The 25403-nt window shown below is 37.8% G+C and overlaps 1 protein-coding gene across 6 annotated transcripts; it reads right to left on the bottom strand.

Annotated features, from left to right (window-relative positions):
- ITP (ion transport peptide) lies at positions 1-25212 on the bottom strand. 6 transcript variants are annotated; one of them, XR_010653667.2, is made up of 5 exons: positions 17566-17907; positions 16087-16336; positions 3834-4051; positions 1497-2826; positions 1-922 (listed from the first exon to the last, which is right to left on the bottom strand). XR_010653667.2 is itself a non-coding variant. In XM_065863767.2 (3 exons), exons 1-3 carry the CDS (start codon positions 25089-25091, stop codon positions 814-816), a joined length of 330 nt encoding a protein of 109 aa, XP_065719839.1. In that variant the 5' UTR covers positions 25092-25208; the 3' UTR covers positions 1-813. The 6 variants fall into 6 exon arrangements, 2 of the variants coding, with proteins under 2 accessions (XP_065719839.1, XP_065719841.1); XR_010653665.2 differs by lacking the exons at positions 16087-16336; positions 17566-17907 and adding an exon at positions 25089-25205; XR_010653669.2 differs by lacking the exons at positions 16087-16336; positions 17566-17907 and adding an exon at positions 20742-21830.
- Positions 25213-25403: the final 191 nt, after the last annotated feature.

Here is a 25403-nt window from a genome sequence, read left to right as displayed (position 1 = left end):
TCCTCTTGAAATATACAATCTTTATTTATATTTTACGACTAGATCCAAACAAGTTTAAATTAATTAATAGTTATGTAATTGTAGGGCATATGCAATAGTACATAGAATCGAATCGAATTATGCCATGTGGCGTTTGGGTTCGGGGTTTCTCGCTTTCGGATGTGTTTTCGGTTCTATTGCGCGGGGTGCAAATGTGGGGGATGTGTGGAACGTAAAATTTATTGCCGTAACAAGTTAACTTAAGCTTACGAAATAAAAGAAATGTACAAAATAGTTAGGCGTTATAAATATGTATGTATAGAAATCTTTAAAAGAAGACAAAATAATTTATTTACATCAGACATTTTGATTCTTGTTCGTTCGTTCGTTTTCATTTTCCTGTTGGCTTTCTTTACTTGCTCTGCTCTTGCGCGAAGAACTGAAAAAAGTTAGCATAATTCTCGTCATGTTTTCTAAAACTAAAAGCTCCACGAGACTGATTAACGGATCGATGTGCATGATGGGGTAATAATAGAAATAAATAAAGACCAATTTTCACTTTTCGATATCGGTGCGGATAAGTATCGTGTAATAGTTTAGTAATTGTTTTCATCATTTTTTTTCGACATTTTTGATCTGCTTTTTCTCTTGCTATTTAATTTATTTATTTCTTTAAGTGGTACACATTCCTCGGGTCGATCGTTTCCTGGTTGCCATTGTTTCGTGCCGTGTTCTGCCACAGTTATCAGTAATAATAGTTTTAGTTAATAGTTTATAGAATTAAGTAGCTGCTCGTGCCAGTGACGGTGCCAGAAAATCGTAGATATTCGCAGTTTACTTGCGTCCCAGGGTATCGCGCCATTCGTTATACTTGTCCATCTCCTCGTGCAGCTGAAGAGCCTCTATGCAGGCGTTGAAGAAGGGCGATCCGAAGCATTCTTGCCTGTTTCGAGTAAATCAAGGAAGAGATTAGTAAATCTTGTGGTACTTTAGAATTTTATCTAGAACTTGCTCAAAAAGTGGAGCCAAAATGTCAAAAAACCGCATAAAGCTGTTTCTTTTTCAAAAAATTGCACACAGCTTTTGTTTAAAAACAAAATATTGCAATAAAATTCTAATTTTTCCATACTTTTGTATCAAAAAGGTTCAGGAAAAATTTCAAAAATACTGTGGATATATAAAAAGTATTCCTTTTAAAAATTAAACAGAAACAGATATTATGTACATTTTTTAACTAAGTATTGCATAAATTTGGTTGAAATAAAAATATTGCAATAAAGTAGTGTTTTTGTCAAAATGGTTCAGAAAAATTGTCAAAAACACTGCAGATATAAAAAATTTCAAAAAATATCTGTTCAAAAATATTTTTCAAAAAGTATAAAATACTTAAATACAAAAAGTGGTTTTAAAAATTAAAGCATATTTGTTAACAGCTCTTAAGCTTAATTAGTTATCAAAATATGCACAAAGACAAAAATCAAATTTTAAATTATAAAGAATAGAAAATAAAAACGTACCAAACAAAAACGGTAAGCAGGCGTTTATAGTCGCGCCTAAAACGCGCGCAAGTCGCCAGCTGCTGTATGTCCGTCTCTTTCGCCTCCTTTATGGCGATCTCTTTCTCTGGCGGCTGGCTGTCTCTTTCGCCGCCTCTATAGCGATCCCCTTTCGGTTTTCTGGATCTCTGGCCGTTTTGCGTCTTGCATTCGCATTCTAATTCTCATTTATCACAATTTTGATGCTCTCAAATAGCCAACGAATGATTATCTTTTATTATTTTACATGGGTTTATAATCGATATGGCCACATTTGTAATGCAGTCCTTTTTCGCGTGTTTTTACCAGGGGTTTTTGTTTGTGTCTTGCACAAATTGCGTTCTTGCGTATTCTTTTTTTTTAATATTTGTAGTGTACTCGTATTCGGATAAATGTAGGATTTAGCGTTTTTAGATAGTTATATATGTAGGCATATATTTGCTCTTTTCGCCAACAGATTTATGCTAGTTAGGGTTTTAATCTTTACAAAATAGCACAAAATTGTAAGGGTAATACATTTGCAAAATACTTTCGGTCTCGTGTGCGGTGTATGTGTGTGTGTGTGTATATTATCTTTTATCTTTATCTTTTCGCCCTTGCGGAAAATCGTGTAAAATGTAAATTTTAAATGCTGATTTTACAATAGAATACAAATACAAAAATAAAAGTAATCATTTTACATTACATAGATTAAAAACAATGGATTTCGTTTTGTTTATTTTATATACATAACGCATAACGCAATAATAATAAAACAAGCTAAGAATACTTAAAAATAAATACTTCGGCTTCTATGTGTATTTTTGGGGAGCTATGAGATCTGCGAACCTCTCAACATCATATCATATCATATCATCTTCGCTTATCTCTCACTCGCCCGATTATGTTACTTACAACAAACGCATAACGTTCTCAATAAATTAATAAAAATAATTCGTTTTTAAAAAAACACATATACTAAAAACTGTTAGGCATACAGTAATAAATAAGTACGAATTAAATTTGGGCGTTTTAATATTTTAGATTTCTTTGTTCTGGCTCTGCATTTGTGGTTGTAGTTGGATTGGATATATCCCTTCCACCTTACTTGCAGCGATTTTCATCTGTGTGTGTGTGTGTGGGTGAGCTTGTGGGCGTGTGTGTGTGAGGGGGCGGGGCGGGAACTTAGAGTTATGTTTCCGGCGCCATGTTGAAGGATATGGGCGAGCCATTCACTACTCTCAGAAAGTGCTGTAAGTTCGAAATTTCCTCTTCGGGTATTAACAGCACTTTCAGGCATGAGCCAAACCATTTTGAATCAAAGCAGTCTTTCCTAAAATTAAAAACAAAAACCAAAATCAAAATCGAACACAACGTTAAAGGTAACTGAAAGTCGTAAAGGTAAATCACATAAGAAATCAGGAAAATGAAGTGGCAAGCGGAAATGAAAGTGGAAACGGAAGTGGAAAACGAAAGTGGCAGAAAGTAAGGTGTCTAGTGGTAAACGGGCTTGTGAAGCGGATAGGGCGATCCATTGATCACTTTCAGATAGTGCTGTAGCTGCGACATCTCTTCGTCGTCGATCAGCAGCACCTTCAGGCAGTTCCCGAAGGTCTCGTGGACGAAACAATTGGCCCTGCATCGAATAGACAAGAAATACAGATATAGAGGGTCGCACAGAGAAAAGAAAGGCCGAAGATTGCTAATCTAAACTGTTTTATAATATAACAAAAATTTAAAATGACAAATTAGACCTGTAGGTTTAAAAATTAGGCTCTTGCGCCTGAAAGTATGCTACCATTTAGTTTAGTTTAGTGTTTTGCATTAAATGACTTTTAAAAAAGATTTTTAATTTTTAAGGAGGGACTAATAAAACATATTATCTTTTTAAAAATTAACAAGTTGGCACTCAAAAAATTTAAATAATATTACTGTATAGTTTAATGTTTTATTTTATTATAGCGTATTATGTAAAAAGGCTCTTTGGGGCATTTAATATTATCATAATTATAGTTCAAAGAAAGATATAAAAAAGATTAAAGAAATATTGGCAGCGAGGTCTGTTTTGGCTTTTCTCTGTGCGGAAAAGTCAAGGAGAAAGTAGCGAAGAAAGAGCCCATAAAGTTTAGAAATAAACGAAGGTCCCGCGAGACCATTTCCCGAGACCCCCGGCATTTGTGTCAGGGTCGGCTCTCAAGCACTTAAGATCACAATTCAACCGAATTAGTATCTATATGGCCTCGCCTCGAACGCTGTAAGGGAATGTCTGCTTCTTCCTTAGATTTCAGTTAGTTATATGTACCATGCTTATGGGTAGCCAATCCCCAAAAAGAAACTCACTTGCATAATCGGTGTATACTCGTCTCGCGGAACAACTGATAGCAATCCTCGCAGATGCGATCCAGTCGGAAGAACATGGTCTTGTTGAAGATGCCCTTGCACTCCAGATCGAAGAAATTGCTGCGCTTCGACAGATTGTGGTTGTGTGGCAAGGCGGCGAAGATTGGTATCAAGACGAGAAACAGCACCACCGAGATCTTTATGTTGCGGGAACACATCTGCAAAAACATAATAAAATTAAAGGAAAATGAGTGAGAAACCGGAAATGCGTGTTAAAAATATGTGGCTATTTATAGGTGCGATCAATTAACTGGCTGGGGTTCTGGTTCTGGTTCTGTTTCTGTTCTTCTGGTTCTTTTCTGGGTAAGCAGATATGGGCCAAGTCAAGCCAAGATCGGTTCGGGTTCGGGATCGTGATCGGGAACTTGCCGCCAAAGGACCAGGGGCAAGGGCAGGTTACCCAGGTGGCAATCAAGCTGCAACCCTATAAATAGACCTCCGCCGACAGCCGTCTGCCGATCCAAACCGATCCGACTGGCTAAAAATAGGATCCCCTATACCATCCCATGCGATCCTCAACTCAACTCAACCCAAAGGTGCAATTGCAATTGCAGTTGCTGTCTTGCCGCAGACGATCTTATCGCAGGAGAGCTCTATAAATAGCACCGGCGATTTCAATGTTTATTGCATTATTTGCCATCTGTCGGCGGGGCTTAATTTATGATGTAAGTTTGCCGCTTTGGCGACTCAAAGGAGAGCCAATTTACAGGCAGACAGAGAGACGGGCCCCCAAAAATACATATAAATGTGTATATTATATTTGTTTACTTTGCATATTTTATCAATTTGCGCGCTCGACCGAGAATTACAGCGATGACATACATATACGATACATATACTATATAAGCATTTGTGGCATTCCAAACTATTGAATAATTTGATTAAAAGTGCTAATTTTTCCATTGCACTCTGTGCCAATTGTTTGTTTGCACATGACATGTGTGAAATTCTTTCGACCCCCTCCCCAAAAAATTTAAAAACGCTGAATGAAAACCAAAGCAGACACAACGACGTCGACTATTTCGAGAGCAAAGTATCAACAACATGAAAGCGAATTTGAAAGGCATTTTTGCGCTCTTGTGCCAACGATAATGATTTAAACATAAATGTATATATTGTTTTAACGAGTCTTTTTGGCTGTCCAATCTGACGATCTGTGCCTTCTAAGATCTTTGGCAAATTGATTTTTTACTGCCTTGCTGATGTCTTCAATTAAGTTGAGCACATTTCAGAGCTGATTTATGGCCGCTGGCTGGGAAAATATCGAAATGGGAATGGGAATGGGGCATTGGGGAATTCTGAGAAAGTTCATCAGACGCCTGCCGTTGGCCTAGCCGAAATATATACATGTTTATACAAATAAATTGGGCGGATATAAAGGGGAAATTCCACCCCTAAAAGTATGCTCTGCACAGGGGGTCTTATTTGCTTGATTTAGTTTAAATTTATTTGGAACAACATAGATCAAAGGTTTAGCAAGAAACAAATTTGTAATTTACTCATAAAAAAATGTTGTTCATTAATTTGGCAGTAAAATTAAATGTAATTATGCTTTAATATTCATATTCATTGTTGATAACCACTAAAATTAATCCATTTCAAAGAATTTAATGATAAATCCTAATCCTCCGAAAACATTTCGTCACATCTTTCGTCATTGTTATTAATCCGAAGTATAATATGTTATATTGTTAACTTGGAGTTTAATTTTTATATATATTTCATTTGTCAGAAGTGTTTGTATTAATTTTAAACACATTCTTTAAATAAGGAAAATATATTTATAAATGAATAAAAATAAACACAGAGAGAACACAATCGCGTCATAATGTTTTCATATTTATAAAAACATACTTCTATCAGTTAACTACTATCTTAAAATAATAAATAATTACGTAACTGAGTAAATAAGCAAAATTTACTAACGATTTTATATGACTGAAGTAATGACGAAACTGTTTTTAAAAAATAATCATGAATCGTGATTGATGACGGATGTTATTATGTTTTTATACCATGATTCCCGGTTGAATAATTTCCTTAAAAGATTTCATTTGATCTGACATCATAGTTAATAACTATAACTAACTGAGGAAATGAATAATATGTACGTTATCGTTGTCTAATACTATATTCTGAAAATATTAACATCTCATCAATGCCCATTTAAGTCTGAAAATAACTCAAAAGTTAGTCTGACACCTTATTAAAATTGATAGTTCTAACTGCAAGTATATTTTTCAAATAGCTTATTTGGCAAATGTCTCTAAAAAATGATAAAGACAATGTTATTACCGTTCATATTGCCCACTTAATAGGTTTTCTTTTACGCAAATAGTTTTATTGGCAGCTGGATTTCCCACACGTGGGTGGGCGACACTTTATCACCCCGTCGAAAAGTGCAAGTTGTGGCCGAATGGGGAAGCCAAGTCATATGAAGTATATATATTTTTTAGTATTCGTTTCGTCAGAGATCTCCCGACGACGCCAAGTCCCAGTGCAAAGTGCAACAGCTTGCGTACGCGCGACTCAAATCGATTTCCCCGATGGATTTGGACTCAGAGACGTTGGGAATCGGCTTTGGCTTAAGCATCTGGTGATAATTGGCTTCGAGTTGCACGATTTATGGCACCATCGTTCGATGCAGGCGGCTATTTTTAACGCTCTTTTGCCGGCCGCATGAATGCCATAATTGATATGCGAAACGCGTCAAAGATAATGTGATATGGTATCAGGGGGTATCAAAGGGGTTTTGGGGGAACTTTAATATCGAGCAGGGCAAGTTGAAGGGAAAGTTGAAGGCGAAGAAGTTGAATGAATGATCCATCGATCGATCCATCGAATTGCGTCATCATCGGTAAAAGCAAAAACAAGCCAATGATCTGAGATCCCATATCTTCGATCTGCAATACAGCCCATATACCATCCCATATAGCATCTTCGATCCCTTGACATGTGCTGGCAATTTGTTTGCATTTTACTTTTGATTAGCTGCCAATTGATTTTATTTGTCGGCCGGCGCTTTGTATCAATTTCAATTCAACTTGGGAGCGTGTCGCACATACAATTCATCCCATTATTCGAATTCCAGCCATTATCTATGAGTCCATATGGTCTATAGACTATACATATTTGTTTGTAGGTGTATATATAGTACACTTGTATATCTGAATCATTGGAGCGAGTCGCACGCACGCCTCTCAATTCCTAATGTTCTTGATTGTACACTATTCAACTCTGATTTGATTGCTGTTTTCGCCGTTTTCGATGTTCAATTTTATTTTTGTCGCTGCTGCCAGGCGACATTGAATGAAGTCATGAGCCGAAAATAATTATGCCAATTATGATAGAAATACGGATTGTGAATTCTTTTTTGCGCAATAGTTTATAATAATTGTGGTCACTGGGGAATTGGTCGAGGGGTATGCTCAATTTTTCAAAAATCGAAAAAAAAATAATGTTGAAGAAAAAAAACATTAAAGACATGTAAAAATATATGAATATTATCTTGAGGTTTGTTCAAGAAATATTTAAAAATATAAAATGAGCTAATTAATTATTATATTGAGAAGAAGTTAAATATTCTTACTCAGATCGAAATAAGTCGCAAGAAAAAAGATTTTGGAGAAAGTTACCAATATAGAAATCTATAGATATAAAATGTATATAATCTTGAGGTGTGTTAAGGAAAATTTTAAAATATACCAAAGCTTTCTTAATGATTTCACAAAATGTAAATATAATTTAATATTATAATAAGACGAAGTTAAATGCTTTTCTTTAGATTGAAATATGTCAAGTCATCTCAAGGTCGACCCCTTTTTATAAAGAACACCCGGAGCTGTCACGAAATGCTCTATTTATAGAAAACATGGTGGGTTCAAGTCCAGCGATTTCTTATCAGTTCCCCATAAAATCGTCTCGGTATGTGGGAAATGTTATCGCTAGATAAATGTACATCTAGGGGAATTAAGTGGATTATAAGGCGGCACTGAAGCGACTGCAAAACAGTGCATTCTATATGCCAGATACACCGGATTGCGATACTATAGTACCATATATCTTAACGCTTGGCTACGCAAGCATGGCAAGCCGAAAGCCAAAACATAAAACACAGGCCCCCCCTTTGGTTTATTTTTTTTCTGTTTTTTTTACGGCGCAAGTAAAAAGTGCTTAGACACGCAAAAAAAAAAAAAACAACATCACTGGCGGCAGAACAACAACGAAAAAAAGAGAAACATATAAAAACATTCATGGCGAGACTGCTTGGTACCAGCTACTACAGCCTATAGACTATGGCTAAATATATGTATATAGCTCCAAGTGTGTATGTTTAACTGGCACAACGGCCACAGAGCTGCGCCTGCGCGGATCACTAAATGCTGCTGTTAATTTGATGGACATGCAGGAGTCTCGGGATCGGTATCGGTCCCAATTTGCATGATATGTGTCTTCGATTAATATTCATTTATTCATGAAATCTCTGGGGTATGCTAAACAGGAAAGGCCGAGTGGAAAACCAGTGTGCACTGGAGAAAACACTTTCCAAGTCTCTTGGAGATCTCATTTAGCACATTTTGCATATCATCCGAATAAATATTCACTTGCATCATATGACTGGGATTTTATTTTGCTTAGATATAAGTATGGACTCTTAGGAGGTGTATTTACGGTAGAGATAAGACGGAACTCATTGTTATCCATGAATACCAACTACTGTGATGCATTGCTTTATAGGTGCTGTTTATAAATATTATGGAAAGTTTAAGAAATGTGGTAACAAAAAACCCGAATACGTAATATTTCAGACTTAAAACAATTTCTTAGAAATGGAAACTGCATAAGATAATGGAGATAACCGTATAAAGTGGAATTACTACAGATATCTTTCAGGTTTTAATTGGGTTGAAATTAAACACAGATAAATTTCTTTGTTCAATATTAAATTCCATATTCAGTTATTACAGATCAACATTCAAAGTAAATGCTATTATTTTAAAAAATGAGTAAGCTTAGATAATATGAATTTGTAAATGATAGATAGGTAACATTTTTCTGCCACCCTCTAAAAAATTTAAATAAATATTCATATTTAGTGCAACTATAACAGACACTTCTTGGATTTTAAATAGGAAACACAAATGTTTTCTTTATTTAATTGTACAATTTTGTTTCTAAAAAACAAATAATATTATTAAAGAACACTTTCATTAACTGTATAAAGCTGTGATATTTCAAAAGAAGACACACTCTTTATGGCAATTGTGAAAAATCCCTTCTTCTGAAACCGATTTATATCCGATTTGAGCTAATTAGTTTTCATTTTCCACAAACTTTACTTCCTCCCCACTTACAGTGACTGCTGCCATTGCAGCGATTCTATGGCTTCCATCCGAGGGGCGATTTTCGCGGGAGGAGGAGGGCATGGCCCAGGGCTCAGAGTCAAGTGATCTGAATATATCTATCCAATTGATGTTATTGAGATTAATGGCGAATGGCCGTTTCGTTTCGCAATAGATCTTTGGGGTCTGCCAAAAGGCAATTGGCCGCGCACTTGGCTCGTTTGCAGCTCGTTTTTTTGGTTAAGTCTTGGATAAACACAATGCCGGTGTTTAGACAGCGATGACAAAAGTCCGTCGGCAAACAGCACGAGATTCGAAGTTCCAACCGAAGAGCCAAAGAAATAAAATAAATAAAGGTGAAAAACCGAAAAAAGCGAAACGCGAGCGACGCGCGAGCAATCAACTTTTGTTGGCGGCACAAAAATAAAACTGAAGATCGCTTGAGGTTGGATGGCTATGGCTACCGCTTTGGCTTATCAGGCGGCCCACACAGATACTCACCGATACAGGCGCACAAGGCGACGACAGTGAGTCTGGCGCAAAAGTATCTGAGTATCTGAGAGATCGCCGCCGCCTGTTGAGAGAGCGAGTGGAACACCCAGGCGTATACGTGATGCGAATGCTTATCAGGCCAACAAAAGCCGTTAAATAAAATCACTGGAGAGCGGCACTTGTCCTGGCACGCTCATGGAATATCTAATTGCCATTATCCATCGCTAAACTAGTTTTAGACCCGCCCAGCTTTCCCCTTTTCCCCGCCATTACCCCCTCATCCATCGAAAAAGTGCATTAATCAGCCATATAAACGAATGGCTGCAACTAAATTTTCCATCTAGCCAGTGGAAATTTCTCAACCAACCGATTCTATCTGAATAATTCAAAAAACTGTGACTAGACTCAATAAGCGATCGAGTTAATTGTAGTAAACAAGTGAAGTAATTTCCGCAAGTTCTTTGAATAAATTGCCCACACGTAGTTTATTGTTTTTATGACGCCTAATAAACTCGATAATGAAGGCGTTTTAATGGGCCCAAGGAATTCGTTGCATACATTTGGGAGTTTGTGGGGAGCTGTTAAAGTGATTGCTTAATTAGCCAGCTTACTACTATGTCTAAATATGCTCAGGTTTTATATCCCTTAAAACATTTATTGACTTAACTAACGTGTTGATTATAACTTAGCCTTTATATGCTTATGTTCATTACCATAATCTTTTCTTTGTAAAATCAAAGCATTACTCATATTGTTATAATATTGACAAGCAGGGCTGTTCTTTTATTTAATAGAACAACATATATTAATAGGCTGTTTTTATATTATTGAACAGTATGTTTCTGTATACTGTCATACTTCTATTAACAACTTATATAGAAATTATTATTTGATGAAATGTAATTCTGATATATGAATTTTATCTAAACAAACAAAACTTATTCTTCAATGTTTTCTATAACTCATAGAGTTTATCACTAAACCCTTAGTTGAATAAATATTGGTTTATATCTCACGATATGACTAAGGTGTCCTTGATTAAAAGAAAATATGTGCTTTTTTATTCTGCGTTAAACTTATACACCAATTTAAAGCGAAAGTAATTCTTTCTTGCAAATTTGATAAAAGGCTGCATACGTAGTTTCGTACGTAAGCTAAAGATTGATTAATAAAAACTTGGGAAAGTCCAAAAATAAAAACGGTTAAAAATCTAATATTTTTGATCAGAACTGTGATTCAGAACTATTTCGGTCTGAAGAATTTCATAATAATTTTGGTATTTGGTACCTTTTTTTATATTGACTGAGAACCCTTAGGTCATTAGACGGAAATAGCTTAAATATGTCCAAAAGGATTCCGAAAATTCTTTACTCATTTTTACTTCCTGCCTTACTCATATGCTATGGTTTCTTGTTATTAATTATTTTAAATTCCCAAAATTTTTATGAAAACTCTTAGCTATTCGCCGGATAGAATAAAATTCCAAGTACCTCATCACTCATACGCCATGTTGCACTGCCCCACCAATTAATTTGCCAGCTCTGTAAGTCTGAAAACATTTTCTGTCTGCCGAAGCAACGTAATAGCAATGGCAATATCCACGACATGCGATCGAGAAATGCAGTATCTCGTATATTGTATATAGTATTGTATATTGTATCTGCTGCTGACGTTGTCGCGCGATTTTGCCAGCCAGTTGGGCGACCATTTGGCACAAACAGACTCACAAACTCACATAGATACTCACATGGCAGCACTCACACACGACAATTGGCTTTTTATTAGTTTAATTGAAAGCAAAACAATTTAGCATGGCGAACTGGTTTCAGCTCGTTTTCCAAATGCAAGCCAAATTATCATACTCGACTCGGCTTGTATTATTTTTTTTTTTTGCAACGAGGCGGCCAACTTTGAGCCAAACTTTGAGTTTGAGTCGGAATTTGTTTCTTGTATATTGTATCTTGTATCTTGTATCTTGTACCCGAATGTGAGGCAGATGTTGGGGCAGCGGCGCACAGAAGCGTGTCACACGTTTCGCTCTCACAAGTATTTACTTATGTATGTGCTTCGAATTCGTGTATAAATAAACAAGTCCATTGAGGAAATTATTTGCAAAATATTCAGAGAGCGGGAAGAGAGAGAGATGGCTGATTGTGCCAATTTTCAGGCTTTTTGCTGCTGTTGTTGCACCGCCAAGCGCTTTGTTTTAAATAAAATCGAAAACAGCGAATCGAAAAGCTTATAAATCACATAATTAAGTTTTGCCCCTGCGATTCGGACGCGATCTGAGTGTTATGGCTACGTGAATCGTATTAATGAAACGTAACCCAACGGGTGTTGAGCTCTCGATAGGGCCATTACGCCCCAGCTGGACTTCTCATCGGGATCTGAGAAATCGGAGTAAAGAGGGAAAGGAGTAGAGGGTATCCCCATCGATCCGTGATGGCAAGGTGTGGTTTATTTTCGGTTGCGAAATTCGCGGAATCCCATCCCCACTCACTCAGAATCACACTTAAGCTGATTAAAAGTAAACGCCTCATGAAGTCACAATCAAGGAGCTTAAGTTGGAAATAGAATATACTTGTAGAAGTGAAAGTGAATTAACTTAAGGGGCTTACAACTTGGAAAGAGACAATAGAACATTAATAATTAAACAGCTTAAGACGCTTTAACATCAGAAACTAATTACATATCAAGACACAATTAAGACGTTTAACCAGGAATGAGAAAATACAATAATTATTTAGTTATGGGATTAACAATCACGGAAAACTTTAGGGGAAAAATATTGTCTAAGAAGCTTAGGCTATTACATTAAAGTCAAGGGAAAATATTTAAATACCCTAGGGTTGAAAATAAAATACATCATACAGAATAACTTCTTAAAAATATAACCAAATGGTTAATGAACTAAAGTCTTAAATAAATGATGCAATAAAATGCCAAATTAATTATATACCACACTTTGCCGGTAAAATTGTTTGGCATTTTTGCTAAACGTGGCGGCAATTAGCGGAACCAAAAATACAACCCAAAAATATTTGAAATATTCCAAAGTGTCGACCTATATTTGAGATTTCGTTTAAAGAATTTGGCAAATACAAGTGTGCACATTGGCCATACCGTGAATGTCAAGCTGAGGCAGCAAATCAGCAAAAACGGAAATGAGTCATTGGCAAAGTGCGAGGCTATCACGATCAAAGAACCAATTACAATGAACGGCCATTGAACGATCGGGTGTGAATAAAGTCGTGGAGAAAAGAGAAGCAGCAGTTGGCAACAGCAGAACGAGCTGGCCATAACCAATAAGTGCACCGCCTGACATACAGATACAGATACGAATACAGCCAATACAATCACTCGTGCATTCCAAGAATTCGAGAAATGCCCCAAACGGAGTGATGCACAGCAAGAAATAAAGGACAGCATTAACTTCCATTTCGTGACTGGAAAACTAATGTGCTCTTACTTATATTTTGAAATTGAATAAATATATTTATTGTTATAGACATCGAAATAATAATTTCAGAGTTAGGATCAACCAGTTTTGCTGAGACCACTGATTTAAGATCGTAATATCATAAAAATACATTCCATGGATATGATTTTTAGGACTTTACCAAAAAACATATCCCCAGATTTTTATTTTATTATTATTTTTTCCTCTGTCTAAATCGCTGATATTTTTTTGGGGGGGTTTTACACATTCCACTTGGGTGCTGTGCTGGCTTGGTTTTTCCATTGGCCAATTCTCTTGGTCTAATAAGGTCACCTACAACTCCGAGCAACGGCAACAACTTTTGCGATTGCAATTGCAATTGTCGTACGGCCAAGGACGGAAGAAATGTGCGCGAGGAGATCGGATCGTATCGGTTCGGAGTGGTTCGGATCGGGCCAGTTGACGTCAATTAAATTGGCTAAATGCCTGAAACTAGTTTCAGCCCCAAGTCCCCAAGCCGAAGTCGATTACATGACACAAAATCAATCATTAACATTTGTATATCGCAGACATAAACTCGTAAGTAATACGTATTTGGTAACCAGTCGTGGGTCTCCAACTTTTTAACTTCGACGGGCCCCCGTTTTTACCCGCCTTTGTATTTATTGTTTTTTTTTTTGCTTTTGTTTTGGGCTGCCGCTGTTATTATTGTTATTATTTATCGTGAAGTTTTAATGGCGTTTTGTCAATTTGCTGTTAATTTTCATGGCTTATTACAGCATTTCATTTGCCTGCTGCTGACATAAGAACCCATTAATAATTTAACGATCGTTTAGTAATAACAACCCAATTGATTCGTTCAGCATAAATTGATAATTATGATATATAATTGGAGATATAAGAATTTTATGACTAGTTCTGAAGTTAGCGGGACATGACCATAAAAGCAGAAATGAATTTTATTTGCAGACAGGCCATAAAACCTTGCGGTTGCATCAGCCAATTTCAATTTGAGTTGTTGGTCATGATTAAGAGTAAATTCCAACCATTATAGGGGCAACAATACTCCCAATTCATTGAATTATTGTTGAGTCATGGAGTTGGTATTGTCGTATTTAGACAATGAGATACGAGAGTATGAGATGGTCAGATGATAAGGTGTTGTGGATATAGTGCAGGTGATGTTTACTTATGAATGGGAATCCCATTTCTTTTTTCAGTAAGTAAAGTAATATAAAAAAATACTAAGGTTATATTAATATTTTATTAACCAAATGTGATACATTTTTATGGATATAATGTGATGTTTGACAAATAAATGTGAATCTCCACCTCACTTTCTTCAGTAAATATTTAAAAAAATTTAAAGCTAACGTGTCTTTGTATTACCAAAATAAACAATCGAAAATGGCAAACTAACAGAGGGTTTTGGGGCATTGAACTGCGGAAAATAAGCCAAACGACAAGTCGGGAACAGTTGGCAGATGTTACGGCGCACAAACATACAATTATACGTAAGCATCACCAAGTGAATATACATATATACATATATGTAGGAGGTACATATACTCGCTTGCATGCTAAAAGCATATGCATATTGTATATTGTATGATATATGGCCAATGACTGGAGAAGCAGGAGAAGCGGTCTCTTGAGTTGCCAACATCAAAGTCGCGTATCTGCGAAATACATTTGTATCTGGACTCTGGTCGTTTTTCTGGTGCTATCTGAATCTGTATCCGTATCTCCTTCTTCTGCCACACATTAACCCCGAGGAGACCCACACTCGCCTAGTTGAGTGCGCCACAATTGCTTTTCAATTAGCCAGAGTTGCGGAGGAGGATCCCTGGGTTCGGGGATCTGTGATATATTCTATATGGTAAAAGATGGTATATGGCATATGAGATGCGACCGAGGTGGCGCGTGGCAGTGATTTATCGCAGAATTCAATTAGAGCCACTTCAGTCTCTGGCAAGCCGCAAAAGGCGAAGGTCAATCCATTGACCGTTGACCAATAACCAATAGTGGGGGATATTGCGATTTGAAAAGAGCAAAACCATTTTACAGAATATTGGCAGGAAAATAAATTGACATGCACTTAGGAAATGCTTTCTTCCTATCATAAAAAAAAGATATAAGGTTTTTTACTAAGAGGATTCATAACATGTTTTCTAAATAAATAGAAAACATCTTGATAATCTATATCAGTATACAGTGGAAGTGGATTCACTCATAAAACGGAAATAGTTTTGAATGCATCTTTAAGATGAATGAGCATCTAAGGTTGAAAGTATTAAATATATTCTATGTTTTTACTGTTAAGTTCAAAGTTTAAGTCCCGATTTCCGGACTTAAGAATTAGATCTCCTAACTAACAGGATATAAAAACCGGTAACAATTGTCACAAATCTTTTTACGATCTCTACGATTGGACTATGATCTCTGGCCGTCCCATGTGTGCAATCGATTCTTTGAATTTCCAGCTCATCAGACTTGTCAATTGACCTGAATGTCTCCATTCAATTTTCCCTTCAATTGGCAACTGGGGAGCCGCTGTTTCTGCTCAACTTTTTAATTTTAACACCCAGCGTCATCGACTTGAAGTGAAGAAAGCAACTCCGTCATGGTGCTCAACACATCATCCGCCTTTTCTTTTCAAGTTCATTAACATGACATGGTGCCATCACATCAGCAGCGATTCATTCCATCCCATACCATACCATACCATACCATTTTCCCCCTCCCTTCCCTTGGAATTCCGTTCCTGAACTTGAAAAGTGAACTTCCCCCGCCCCCGAGCCACGCCCCCCTTTTAAAGGAAGGCCCTTTGTTGGGACAACATGTTGTTTGTATCAAGAGGTACTATATATAAAGAGAGTGTTGATGTCAATTCTTATGGCCCGACCAGATTGATACTCACATTTAGTGACAGCTTCTTCATAGCGAATGCTTTTCTGTTGATGATGGTTGGCTTTACTTTTTGTTTTCTCTCTATAGAAGAGAAAGAAGTCGTTTGTTTGCGTTTCTAATTATTATATAATGTCGAAACACAATGTTTGCTTAAGTACTGGTTGTTTGCTGTTTAAGTACTTGGGTGTAACACAGTTTGGGTTTGTAAGTAGTTTGTAAGTTGTTTGGCCGCAGATGTTTGCGTTTTAATGGTGGATTATCTAAAATTGAAATAAATATATTAGCACTGCTTTCCCACGAACTTCGCTTTAATCACTCTTATGCAATTTGAATAACCGATCAGCTTAGGCAAAAGATTGACAGCAATCACCGATCAAAGTCGAAGTCGAAGTATCGCGGCTTGACATCTAAATTGGAATATTTTGTTCGGGTTCCTTACAAGTCCATATATCCCATACGCAAACTGATTGTCATTTATTGTTATTAATGCTGGTGCTGCTGCTGTCGTTGATTAAAATCATTTATATGCATCGGCGTTGGAGATGAACGGGTTGCAAAATCAGAAAAATCAGCAAAATCGGCAGGGCCCAGTTGCAACTGCTACTGCAGTGATGATGTTGATTTATTTAGCCGGTTCGCTGGCTGCATTTAAAATGTCGGAAGTGTTTGCGGGCAAAAAATAAATACGGCACAAAATGTGTGTATTGCTCAGTTGTACAGCATAAAATGTACTGTATTTCCTGTTGCACACGCACTATTAAACTTAGAGTGACGTCGGCGATAGACGCCGGCGATTAAGATGCGAGATTTCGGGGAAATACGCCCAAGAGTGAAGTCAGCAGGGATTTTGGTTTGGTTTCGTTTTTTTTTAATGGCTTGGACTCCGAATTCCAAATTCCAGTCCCTAGGGATCCGATTGTTTGGGTCACTTATGACATCATCGCCGGATCAATATCGTTTCCAGAGCATCGACAACATCAACGAAAGTTGTTCTGTTGGCTTGACAACAACCACGCAGTGTATAAAAAACGGAGAACAAAAATGGGGAAGGAGAAACACTGACCAAAAGAGACTCGAAATGATATTGCCCCTGCTGCAAGGTGGCAACATCATGCGAAAAGGGCCATAATATAATGTTGGCCATAACCAGCAGGTAGTTGAATTCGGTCAACTGACCAAGCAGACAAAGATTGCAGATAAGCAATTGGTATTTGGTATTGGACGGGGGATATACAATATTGGGATATTGGGTAAAAAAAAACGGAGTGATTCCTGCTGCGTTTACAAACACATTAAGCTTATAATCGCTATTTAATGTCTCGCCAGTACTTTTCCACATTCGATTGGGATCGCGATTGGGATTTGTGCCATTTGTGATTTTTATTTCGTTTATTTCGACCGATGTTAATTGCTGCCAATCTTGAAAGCTGCTCCAAGTTCGTACTGTATTTTTTTGGTTGTTTATAATTAAACGTTTAACGTTTATTACATTTTCGTAATTCTGTTTGTTGTTTTCGCTTTTCGGCGCGGGGATTGCGTTTCGTTCGATTTTTCAGTGCTGGGCACCGACCGGCACGAGATTTTCGGGTTTTCGCAGGGGTTACAGGTTGTAGGTTGCGGTTTCGTGACCTTTTCCAAAGGTTTTTCTTGCTTAAACGGTATAGACACTTGTTGGCTTTGCCCTTCGAGCACACACTTTAGGCCTGGCCTTTTGGTATATTCGATATTCGATAAAAAGAGACTGAAAACTGACAACCGAAACCGGAGTATCTGAGTATCTCAACTGGGCTGCAATGCGATGCGATGCGATGCTTACTTGTTGCTTTGCGTTTAAGGACTAATATTCAACTCGGCGGTAACATTGTATTTTAAGTGAGCGGCCAGCGCAGTCAGCGCCGACGACGGCAGTGGCAGCGGCAGCGGCTGAGGCAGGCGGCAGTGCTCTCGCAGCGCTCGAAACTGTATCTGTATCCGCGTTTCGTATCTGTATCTCTGCATCCGTATCTGTATGCGTGTTGCGCCGATCGAGAGCGCTCTCCCTCTCTCTCTCTCTCGCTCTCTTTTCCCGCTTTTCTCGACCACTTGTTGCCCTGCCGCCGGTATAACTGTTCTTGCTTCTTGTCTAGGGTTTCCCCTATATAATTCTACATATATCTATCTGAAGTACCTAATTGCTAATCAATGCAATTATCTGTTGCGCTAATTGCAGAGCAATCTCCATTGTTTTGCGCGGGAATGGGAAAATTGCAGGCCAAAATTCTCAGGCGAACGATGACGAGGCTTTTTCCACTTACAAGCCGGATGTGATACTATGCGAACATGATCTTAAAATAGGTCCTGCGAAAACAGTTAACCCCCTAAACAAATCTTTTGAAATTTACATTTTAAAATGTTTTGAAAAAACATAATACGCAGAAAACAGAAACATATTTGTAGTACAAGACAACTGCAAAAAAAAGTAGCAATGGTCAAAAACAAGGAAAAAAAATTAAATTCTTTAGGATTGGTTAAATACTTCCCCTTTTATGTTACAAAAATCATAAATACATTCATGTAACCTTTAAAATTACGCGAACATTATTTAATATCAATTTCATATTTATTCAAAATAACAGATAAAATAAATATTGCCTTGGCAATACTATATGTGACCTATATTAAAAGTGGGTATTGAAGTGTTAAAGACAAATTACACATTTATTTAATGTAAATAATTTTTAAAATATTTGTTTTAGTACGCGTCGAAATGTTATCGAATGTAAATAGACCGATAGGATGGTAATAATTTAATAAATATTTATCCTATAATATAACCTGAGTTAAATTCACTATCAGACCCAAGAGAACAAAATCTCCCATGAGAATTATTGATAATATAACACCTTGCTGAAATTGCGTAGATATCGACGCCGCGTCATTTGTCTGCCAATTCCATTTGCACTTATTGTTGATCAGTCTAATTAGGCGTAATTCATCATGCACGCGTACCTTTTCACCCTGCTGGACATTCCCAGTCGCATTCCCACAATTGTTGTTATTAAACAGAACCGAATCCAATTAATGCCCAATTTTGGTCATTGCCGTACCGGGTGAAATATCGTCGCCCAATTAGCATAATTCGATACGAGATGTTGTTGTTGGGGTCAGAGGATCCCGGGGTACTTTACACGTACTTATTCTGGATGACTCAGTTTCCCAAGATAAACTTGAATCCAAACAAATGGAAAAAAACCGATCGATGGAAAAATATTATTCAACGGGCTTATGTGACAGTGTATGGTCTTATATAACTGAAGTAGCTGTTCTTGTTTATATTATGATGGTAATTCTCAAAAAGGCAACGTCATTATAAAAGCTGCCCATCGGGTTTAGAATTCATATAGGGATATTTCATTGCTCCGAATAGTATGCAATAAAAAAGTCGTCCAAATCTTTTATAACGCATATGGAGAAAATAGTTTGAGCAATACTAATTGGGCGTATTAGACATTTAAACACACGAACTTAGATAAAATCAAATGTGAGTTGCGTATAAATGCTATGACATAGTTAAACCAATTTCATTACGAAATATTATAATGACTCTATTAAGGAAAATATACGGGGTATTCAGATAATAACACATTACATACGTAATTTAATAAAACGTAACAGATATCAAGACAAATTTGATGATCATATTAAAGAGTTCCCACAGGCAAAAGCTGATCAATTGGGCTGTGAATTATGTATAATGGCCGTGGCATAGCGACACTTTACACGCACACACACACAAACGAACATAATGGAGCACCCATTACAGACTTAAATAACGGAACCGGAAATTGCCTCAAGAGAATCTTGACTGATATATACATACGCACACTCTCTGGGATTAATTTTAAGTAACGCATAACCGAAATTTTGATAAGTATATGTACGCTCTAACTACTGACCTTGTAACAATTTCTTTTTACACGAATTTGTGCCCCTCATTTAAGATACATATGGGTTTAGTCGGAAAAGTAATGCAGGGCCAGGGACAGGGCCGTCGACTATTTACGGAATTACGGATCCACTGTACTTGGTGGCCACAATGTTATTAACCTCCAAGTGGGCCAGACCCCCGATCCGATTCGAACAAAAGCTGAACTTGTAAAAAGGGTGTGACACCGCTAAATGCCAATGCAAACAATCAACAAACGGACATATTCGCGAATGTCGATCACAGCTCACTGTGCGAAAATCGTCATCGTCTTTTTATCTACATTGTATTGGTTTTAGATTGTATCTTATATTGATCAATAGCATTTGTATTGTGTTAAGATCTATAAGCCCTTGGATAAAGGTATTAATATTGATTAATTTCAGTTTAAGCACAACTTAATTAGTACCTTAATTTTCCCTCCGCTCCTTCGCCCATTTTAAAAATTTGTTTCCTCTCTCTAAATTTGTTTTAAACACAACTTATTTTTAGATAGTATTGTTTAGTTTAAAGAAAATATTCTACATTTCTGAGAAATTAGAATATATTGCCGGTTTCAATCCTCTCTTGTTCAAGTTTTTTTGTATTAGATTATCCAATCTATCCCCCTTAAAAGAAATGTAGACCCAAATAACTCTAGTTTTTCCGAGTGTTGGAATGCGAGTTGGTATTTTGCATCAAAGTATTGAAATTGAGCTTACCTTAGGCGATTGTTTCGGGTTTGGTGCGGGGTTTTCTGTGGACTGGGCCACCCAAACTTTGGGATGCTTATCGCTGATTCTGGTGGGTTCGGCGGGATCTCTGGATTTTCAGGGGAGGGTGGTAACGTAGGTTGTTGTTGTTGTTGTTGTTGTGGGGCGAAAACGAGTTTGTTTACCTCCTTTTTTGTTGTTTTTGTTAAAGAGAACGAACTTTTTTTTTAGGCCCGCGGCGATTCTCTGGCACTCGAGTTTATCGCCATTTTGTGTGGATTTTGGTCAAGTCTTTGTGTTTGTTGGGTGTCCGCTGATAACGCGTCACAGGGGGCGTCATAAGGGGGCGTGCCCAGAGCGAACTTTCGGACTGTTGCTGCTTCCTCTTCATTCGCTTCAATGCCCTTATCCGCTCCCCTTTCGCATTTTCTTACGGTTCACACGCGACACTCTTTTTTTTTGGATTTGATTTGATTGTGCTCTCTTTTCTGCTTTCCACTCTTCACACTCTCCACACTCACTTCCACTTCTTTTCACCCACTGATTCGTATTCGTGCGTGGTGAAAGAGTAAAGCAAAACTGGCGATAATCGCAGCAATGAATGGAAATGAATGTGAATTGTCGCTTGTTTGTTTGTTTGTTGTTTTTGTTGTTGTTGCTGTTGGTGCTGGCGGTAACTGATCTACACGCACTGGAAAGAGAGCAGCCCCACTTCCACTCCCACACTCTTGCTCTCTCCCTTTCGCTCTTTTAGTGACATTCAGTGCCAGGAGAACTCACTCACACACGCACGCACTCGCACTGGGGGCATCTTTGTAAATATATTTCCACATAATTGACACTCCACATCGATGTTACAACAACTACACAGCGAACTTGCAATTCTCACGTTCGCAGCGATTGCTCACAAAGATAGTATGTGTGTTGTGCACTTGCGTATTTATTCAGCGCACAAATATATATTTTAGCTCAAAATATTCGCACATCGGCGGTGTGGCTATATGCCATATATCTATATAGCCAAGGCAACGGACGCGATCGCGACACAAGGATTTTCCGGCAAAGCCAATGGAAGGAAAGGAGGAAAACCCCAAACCGCATGAGAAGCGAAAGCAGACTAACTGCAAACATTAAATGTCAAAATGCTGGGGACCGTTCTGCCATGCACACCATCTCACACACACAGTCGCAACACACACGAACATCGTGTGAGGGGGCGAGGGTGGAGCGAAGAGTTCGCCAAAAGTTACGATATGAAAGACACCGACTTAAGTTGGAACCTGGCGGTTTCTTTGTCAATTTGGCTACAAAAGAATATTATTTTAGATTTATTATCTTTTGGGAGCTCAGTATATTTTTTAGTTAGTTAATTAACTGCTTTGTGACAATATCTTAAAAGATTAACCGAATTTCTAGAATTTATCCTTATGATTTTTGCAATATATATTTATTGTAGCCTACTTTTCGGCCCTTATATAAGTGATTACAAATCTCCGTATACATTTTTCTTAGGGGTTTTCCATTCAGTGGTTTTGAAAAACTAAAAGACCTCCCCACGCTGGATATTTGGAACGCTGGCTGCTCGAAAGAGCACGCATGTGCCAGCGGTTTGATTCGCTTTTCGTTTCGTTTTCGAGTGTTTGTGTGGCTGTGTGTCTGTGAGACAATGCGGCCCCAAATCTTGTCCACCCACCCCACTGTGCCACCCCCTCGGATCGCCTCCCCCACCCATGAACGGGGAGACAAGCGCCTCTAAGGGGTCTTTAGACGAACAAAGGAAGTGGCTCGAGGGTGATAAGTCCACATGCACAACCATATCCATATCCACATCCATATTCACACCCACATCCACATGCATATTCACAGCCAACAGAGAGTCATGGTCGTTGTTTATCGGGTTATCGGGGTAATTGGCCCCCGTTCGCCTGCATTCGCTGGCGAATCGACGCCCCTGTCCACTGACTTTAGCTCACCGTGTCACACACGCACACATGCGCAAGTTCGCTAATTGAAATTGAAGCATGTAACTGTAAGTCGAGCTCTCGCAAAGAAAACGTGAGCATAAGCCAATCTCTCCCACTGTGCTTCTTCCAGTGGAAGAGCGACTCCTCCCACCCACACGCACACCTACACACACACACACACATACAGCATGGAAAGCGCAGAAGAATTGCCGGGAAGTTGGAGTTTGCATCTAAGTTCGAGTTGCCTGGAGTGACATGTAAAAAGTTTGCGTCGCAAATTATTGCCCACTTCCGTTCTGTCCCACTGTCCCGACTTTCTGTCTCTGTCTGTTTGTTCTTTTTATCACCCACAGAAGCCTATAAATGCAACTCAATGTACAGACCCTTTTTTAAGACTCAAACATTAAAAAACAAACATTTTCTAACCCCAAATCGATAAGCTTTTAAACCTTTTTAAGCTTCAGACTTAAGCATTAACTCTTTTAAGGGGTTTTAAATTATTTTTGAAATCTTTGTTTTATCCTAATACTGTGTATTTTAAAGTTTATTGTTCAGTACTAGTAAATTATGTATTCTAATAATTATTAAACCTTTTTCTAAAGATCTTTCTAGCTGTAAAAAAACTAAAATTTAAGTTATCCATTTTAAGATGACCCATAAATATTTTTTTAAACAAATTCCTTTCATATATTTAATATTTTTTACGTACTTTGGTATTTAATTATAACTTAAAGCTGTCATTGCAAGCTATCTAAGAACCCTACTCAGTATAAAGATGTTTCCAAAATGTAGGTCTCTAATCCAAAATCATTTGAAAAACTATTATATCTTGAGTTATGGAAGTTGGACTGTACATCTAGTTGCGAATAAAAGCCCTACGAGCAAACAATGTAGGCTTGTTCACAATTAGATTTACGAGCATTCTGCGCTCCCGCCTGGTCCCCGGCTCATATATCATGCATTTCTTATATGAATGGCATATTCAAGTTTTGCTTGCAATAAAAATATTACGTATACGCCGGGCGGAGTGTCAACAAACTTGTAATGTGGCACAAGTGTGATTCAATAGCCGATCGCACCTGGGGGATCAGAATATGAATATCGGAATATAGTACGTGTGTCTGAGTTGGCTGGCCAATGGAGTTATGTTATGTGGTCGGGGCAAGGTTATATAATGCAGGCGCAGGCTATAGTATGAACAAGATATAAGAAACGCTGCACTCGGCTCACTTGACTCGACTTGACTTTGACCGGTCGGTCAATTTAGCTGCAGTTGAGCGGGCTAATTGCCGCTTTCAGATCTAAATGAGCGGCGCACACGCAAATGATAAAAATGGAATGGAAACACGGATACGGTACTGGTACTGGTACTGGTACTTTGTAAGGAAATGCCAGAGATTCGGCTTTTAAGATTCGAGGTTCGAGATTTGAGATTCCCAATTCGCGACTCGACTGGGGCACTTTCTCAGAGCCTCGCAAAGGTCAAAGCGAAACGAAGACGATCTGCAAATGTATCTGTATCTGTATCTGTATCTCGGTTCGTGACTCTGACTCGTGATGGGCACTTAGGAAATCCAGATATAACCGATGCCATTTAGAGAGACAAGACGCGCCACAACATAAATAGCAATTCCAAACAATTTTCAATTGCCAAATGCCCGAGACGATGGCTTTTCCTCTCACTGCCGCCAACGCCGCCAAACTAGTTTCCACTGTAATTGAAACTAGATCTATTTTTAGACCCAGTCCGGCCAGACGCCAGCTCAGAAAATATATATATTGCCAAAGCCCCCAATCGACCACAAGCGATCAATCGATCGATGGGTTTATGTGTCTGTTTCAGCGGCTTGAAAATCCCACGCAGAACGAGAGTGTGATATAGTACGTTGGGGTGGATAAAAAAGGTTCTGTTTTAAGTTATCCTCAGTACAATAACTTGTAAACTCTAATCGCTTTAAAGAATTTAAATTAACTACTTTTTTATTAATTTTTCTAGGTCGGGAACAAGAAGTTCCTTAAAAAAAGAAGATTTTATAAAATCCATTTTATCATCTTTAATTCAAATATGTGCTATATATTCAAAGCTTTTAAACTGTATACACAAATTAAATGTAATTTTAAATTTATTATACCCATGGTAAAAATATAAAGTATTATTTTTGACATTGAATAATGTTAGATTGATATTGAGTAATGGTATTTCTTGGATTTCCTATTAGTTTCAAAAAGGGCTATGTATTGTTTCTTAACCTTCCTTTTCAGTATAATAAAAAATCACCATTCTAAACTATATTTAAAACTTGTTGTTTTAAGTTTCCAGAAATGTCGATAGACTATTTGAAAGTTCCTTATACAACTGTGGTATCCCAAAATGATCTTTCTTTGCACTCACCATTATGAAAGCTCTTTCGCTGAGTTGACGGATCTGTGGAATGAACAAAGTGTATATTTGCCCGACGAGACTAGCACAAAACTCAGTCGATGCCAAAATGTTTGCGAAACTTCTGGCCAAGTCGCTTTTATACGCCGCTCGCATCCAGCGGATGCAAGGGCTTGGGGTTGGTGGTAGAGTGGGTATAGTGGGTATAGTGGTGGTGCCGATGGTTTTGCATAATACGCGGTTTGTATTGGCTGATTACAAAGAGCCTCGAGACACAAACGCAAGACAACTCAAACTCAAACACATCGCAAACTGAACTCAAGCCAA

Source organism: Drosophila suzukii, chromosome 2R (assembly GCF_043229965.1).
Source record: "Drosophila suzukii chromosome 2R, CBGP_Dsuzu_IsoJpt1.0, whole genome shotgun sequence".
NCBI lineage: Eukaryota > Metazoa > Arthropoda > Insecta > Diptera > Drosophilidae > Drosophila > Drosophila suzukii.
The sequence above is the reverse complement of the archived record's forward strand: the minus strand, read 5'-3'. Positions and strand labels throughout refer to the sequence as shown.

What these genes read in the sequence shown, in the direction of transcription:
- ITP (XM_065863769.2), bottom strand. An exon ending in AGTATACACCGATTATGCAA is followed by an intron (nt 3,130 to 3,833) that starts GTGAGTTTCTTT and finishes TATTCGATGCAG; the next exon opens with GGCCAATTGTTTCGTCCACG.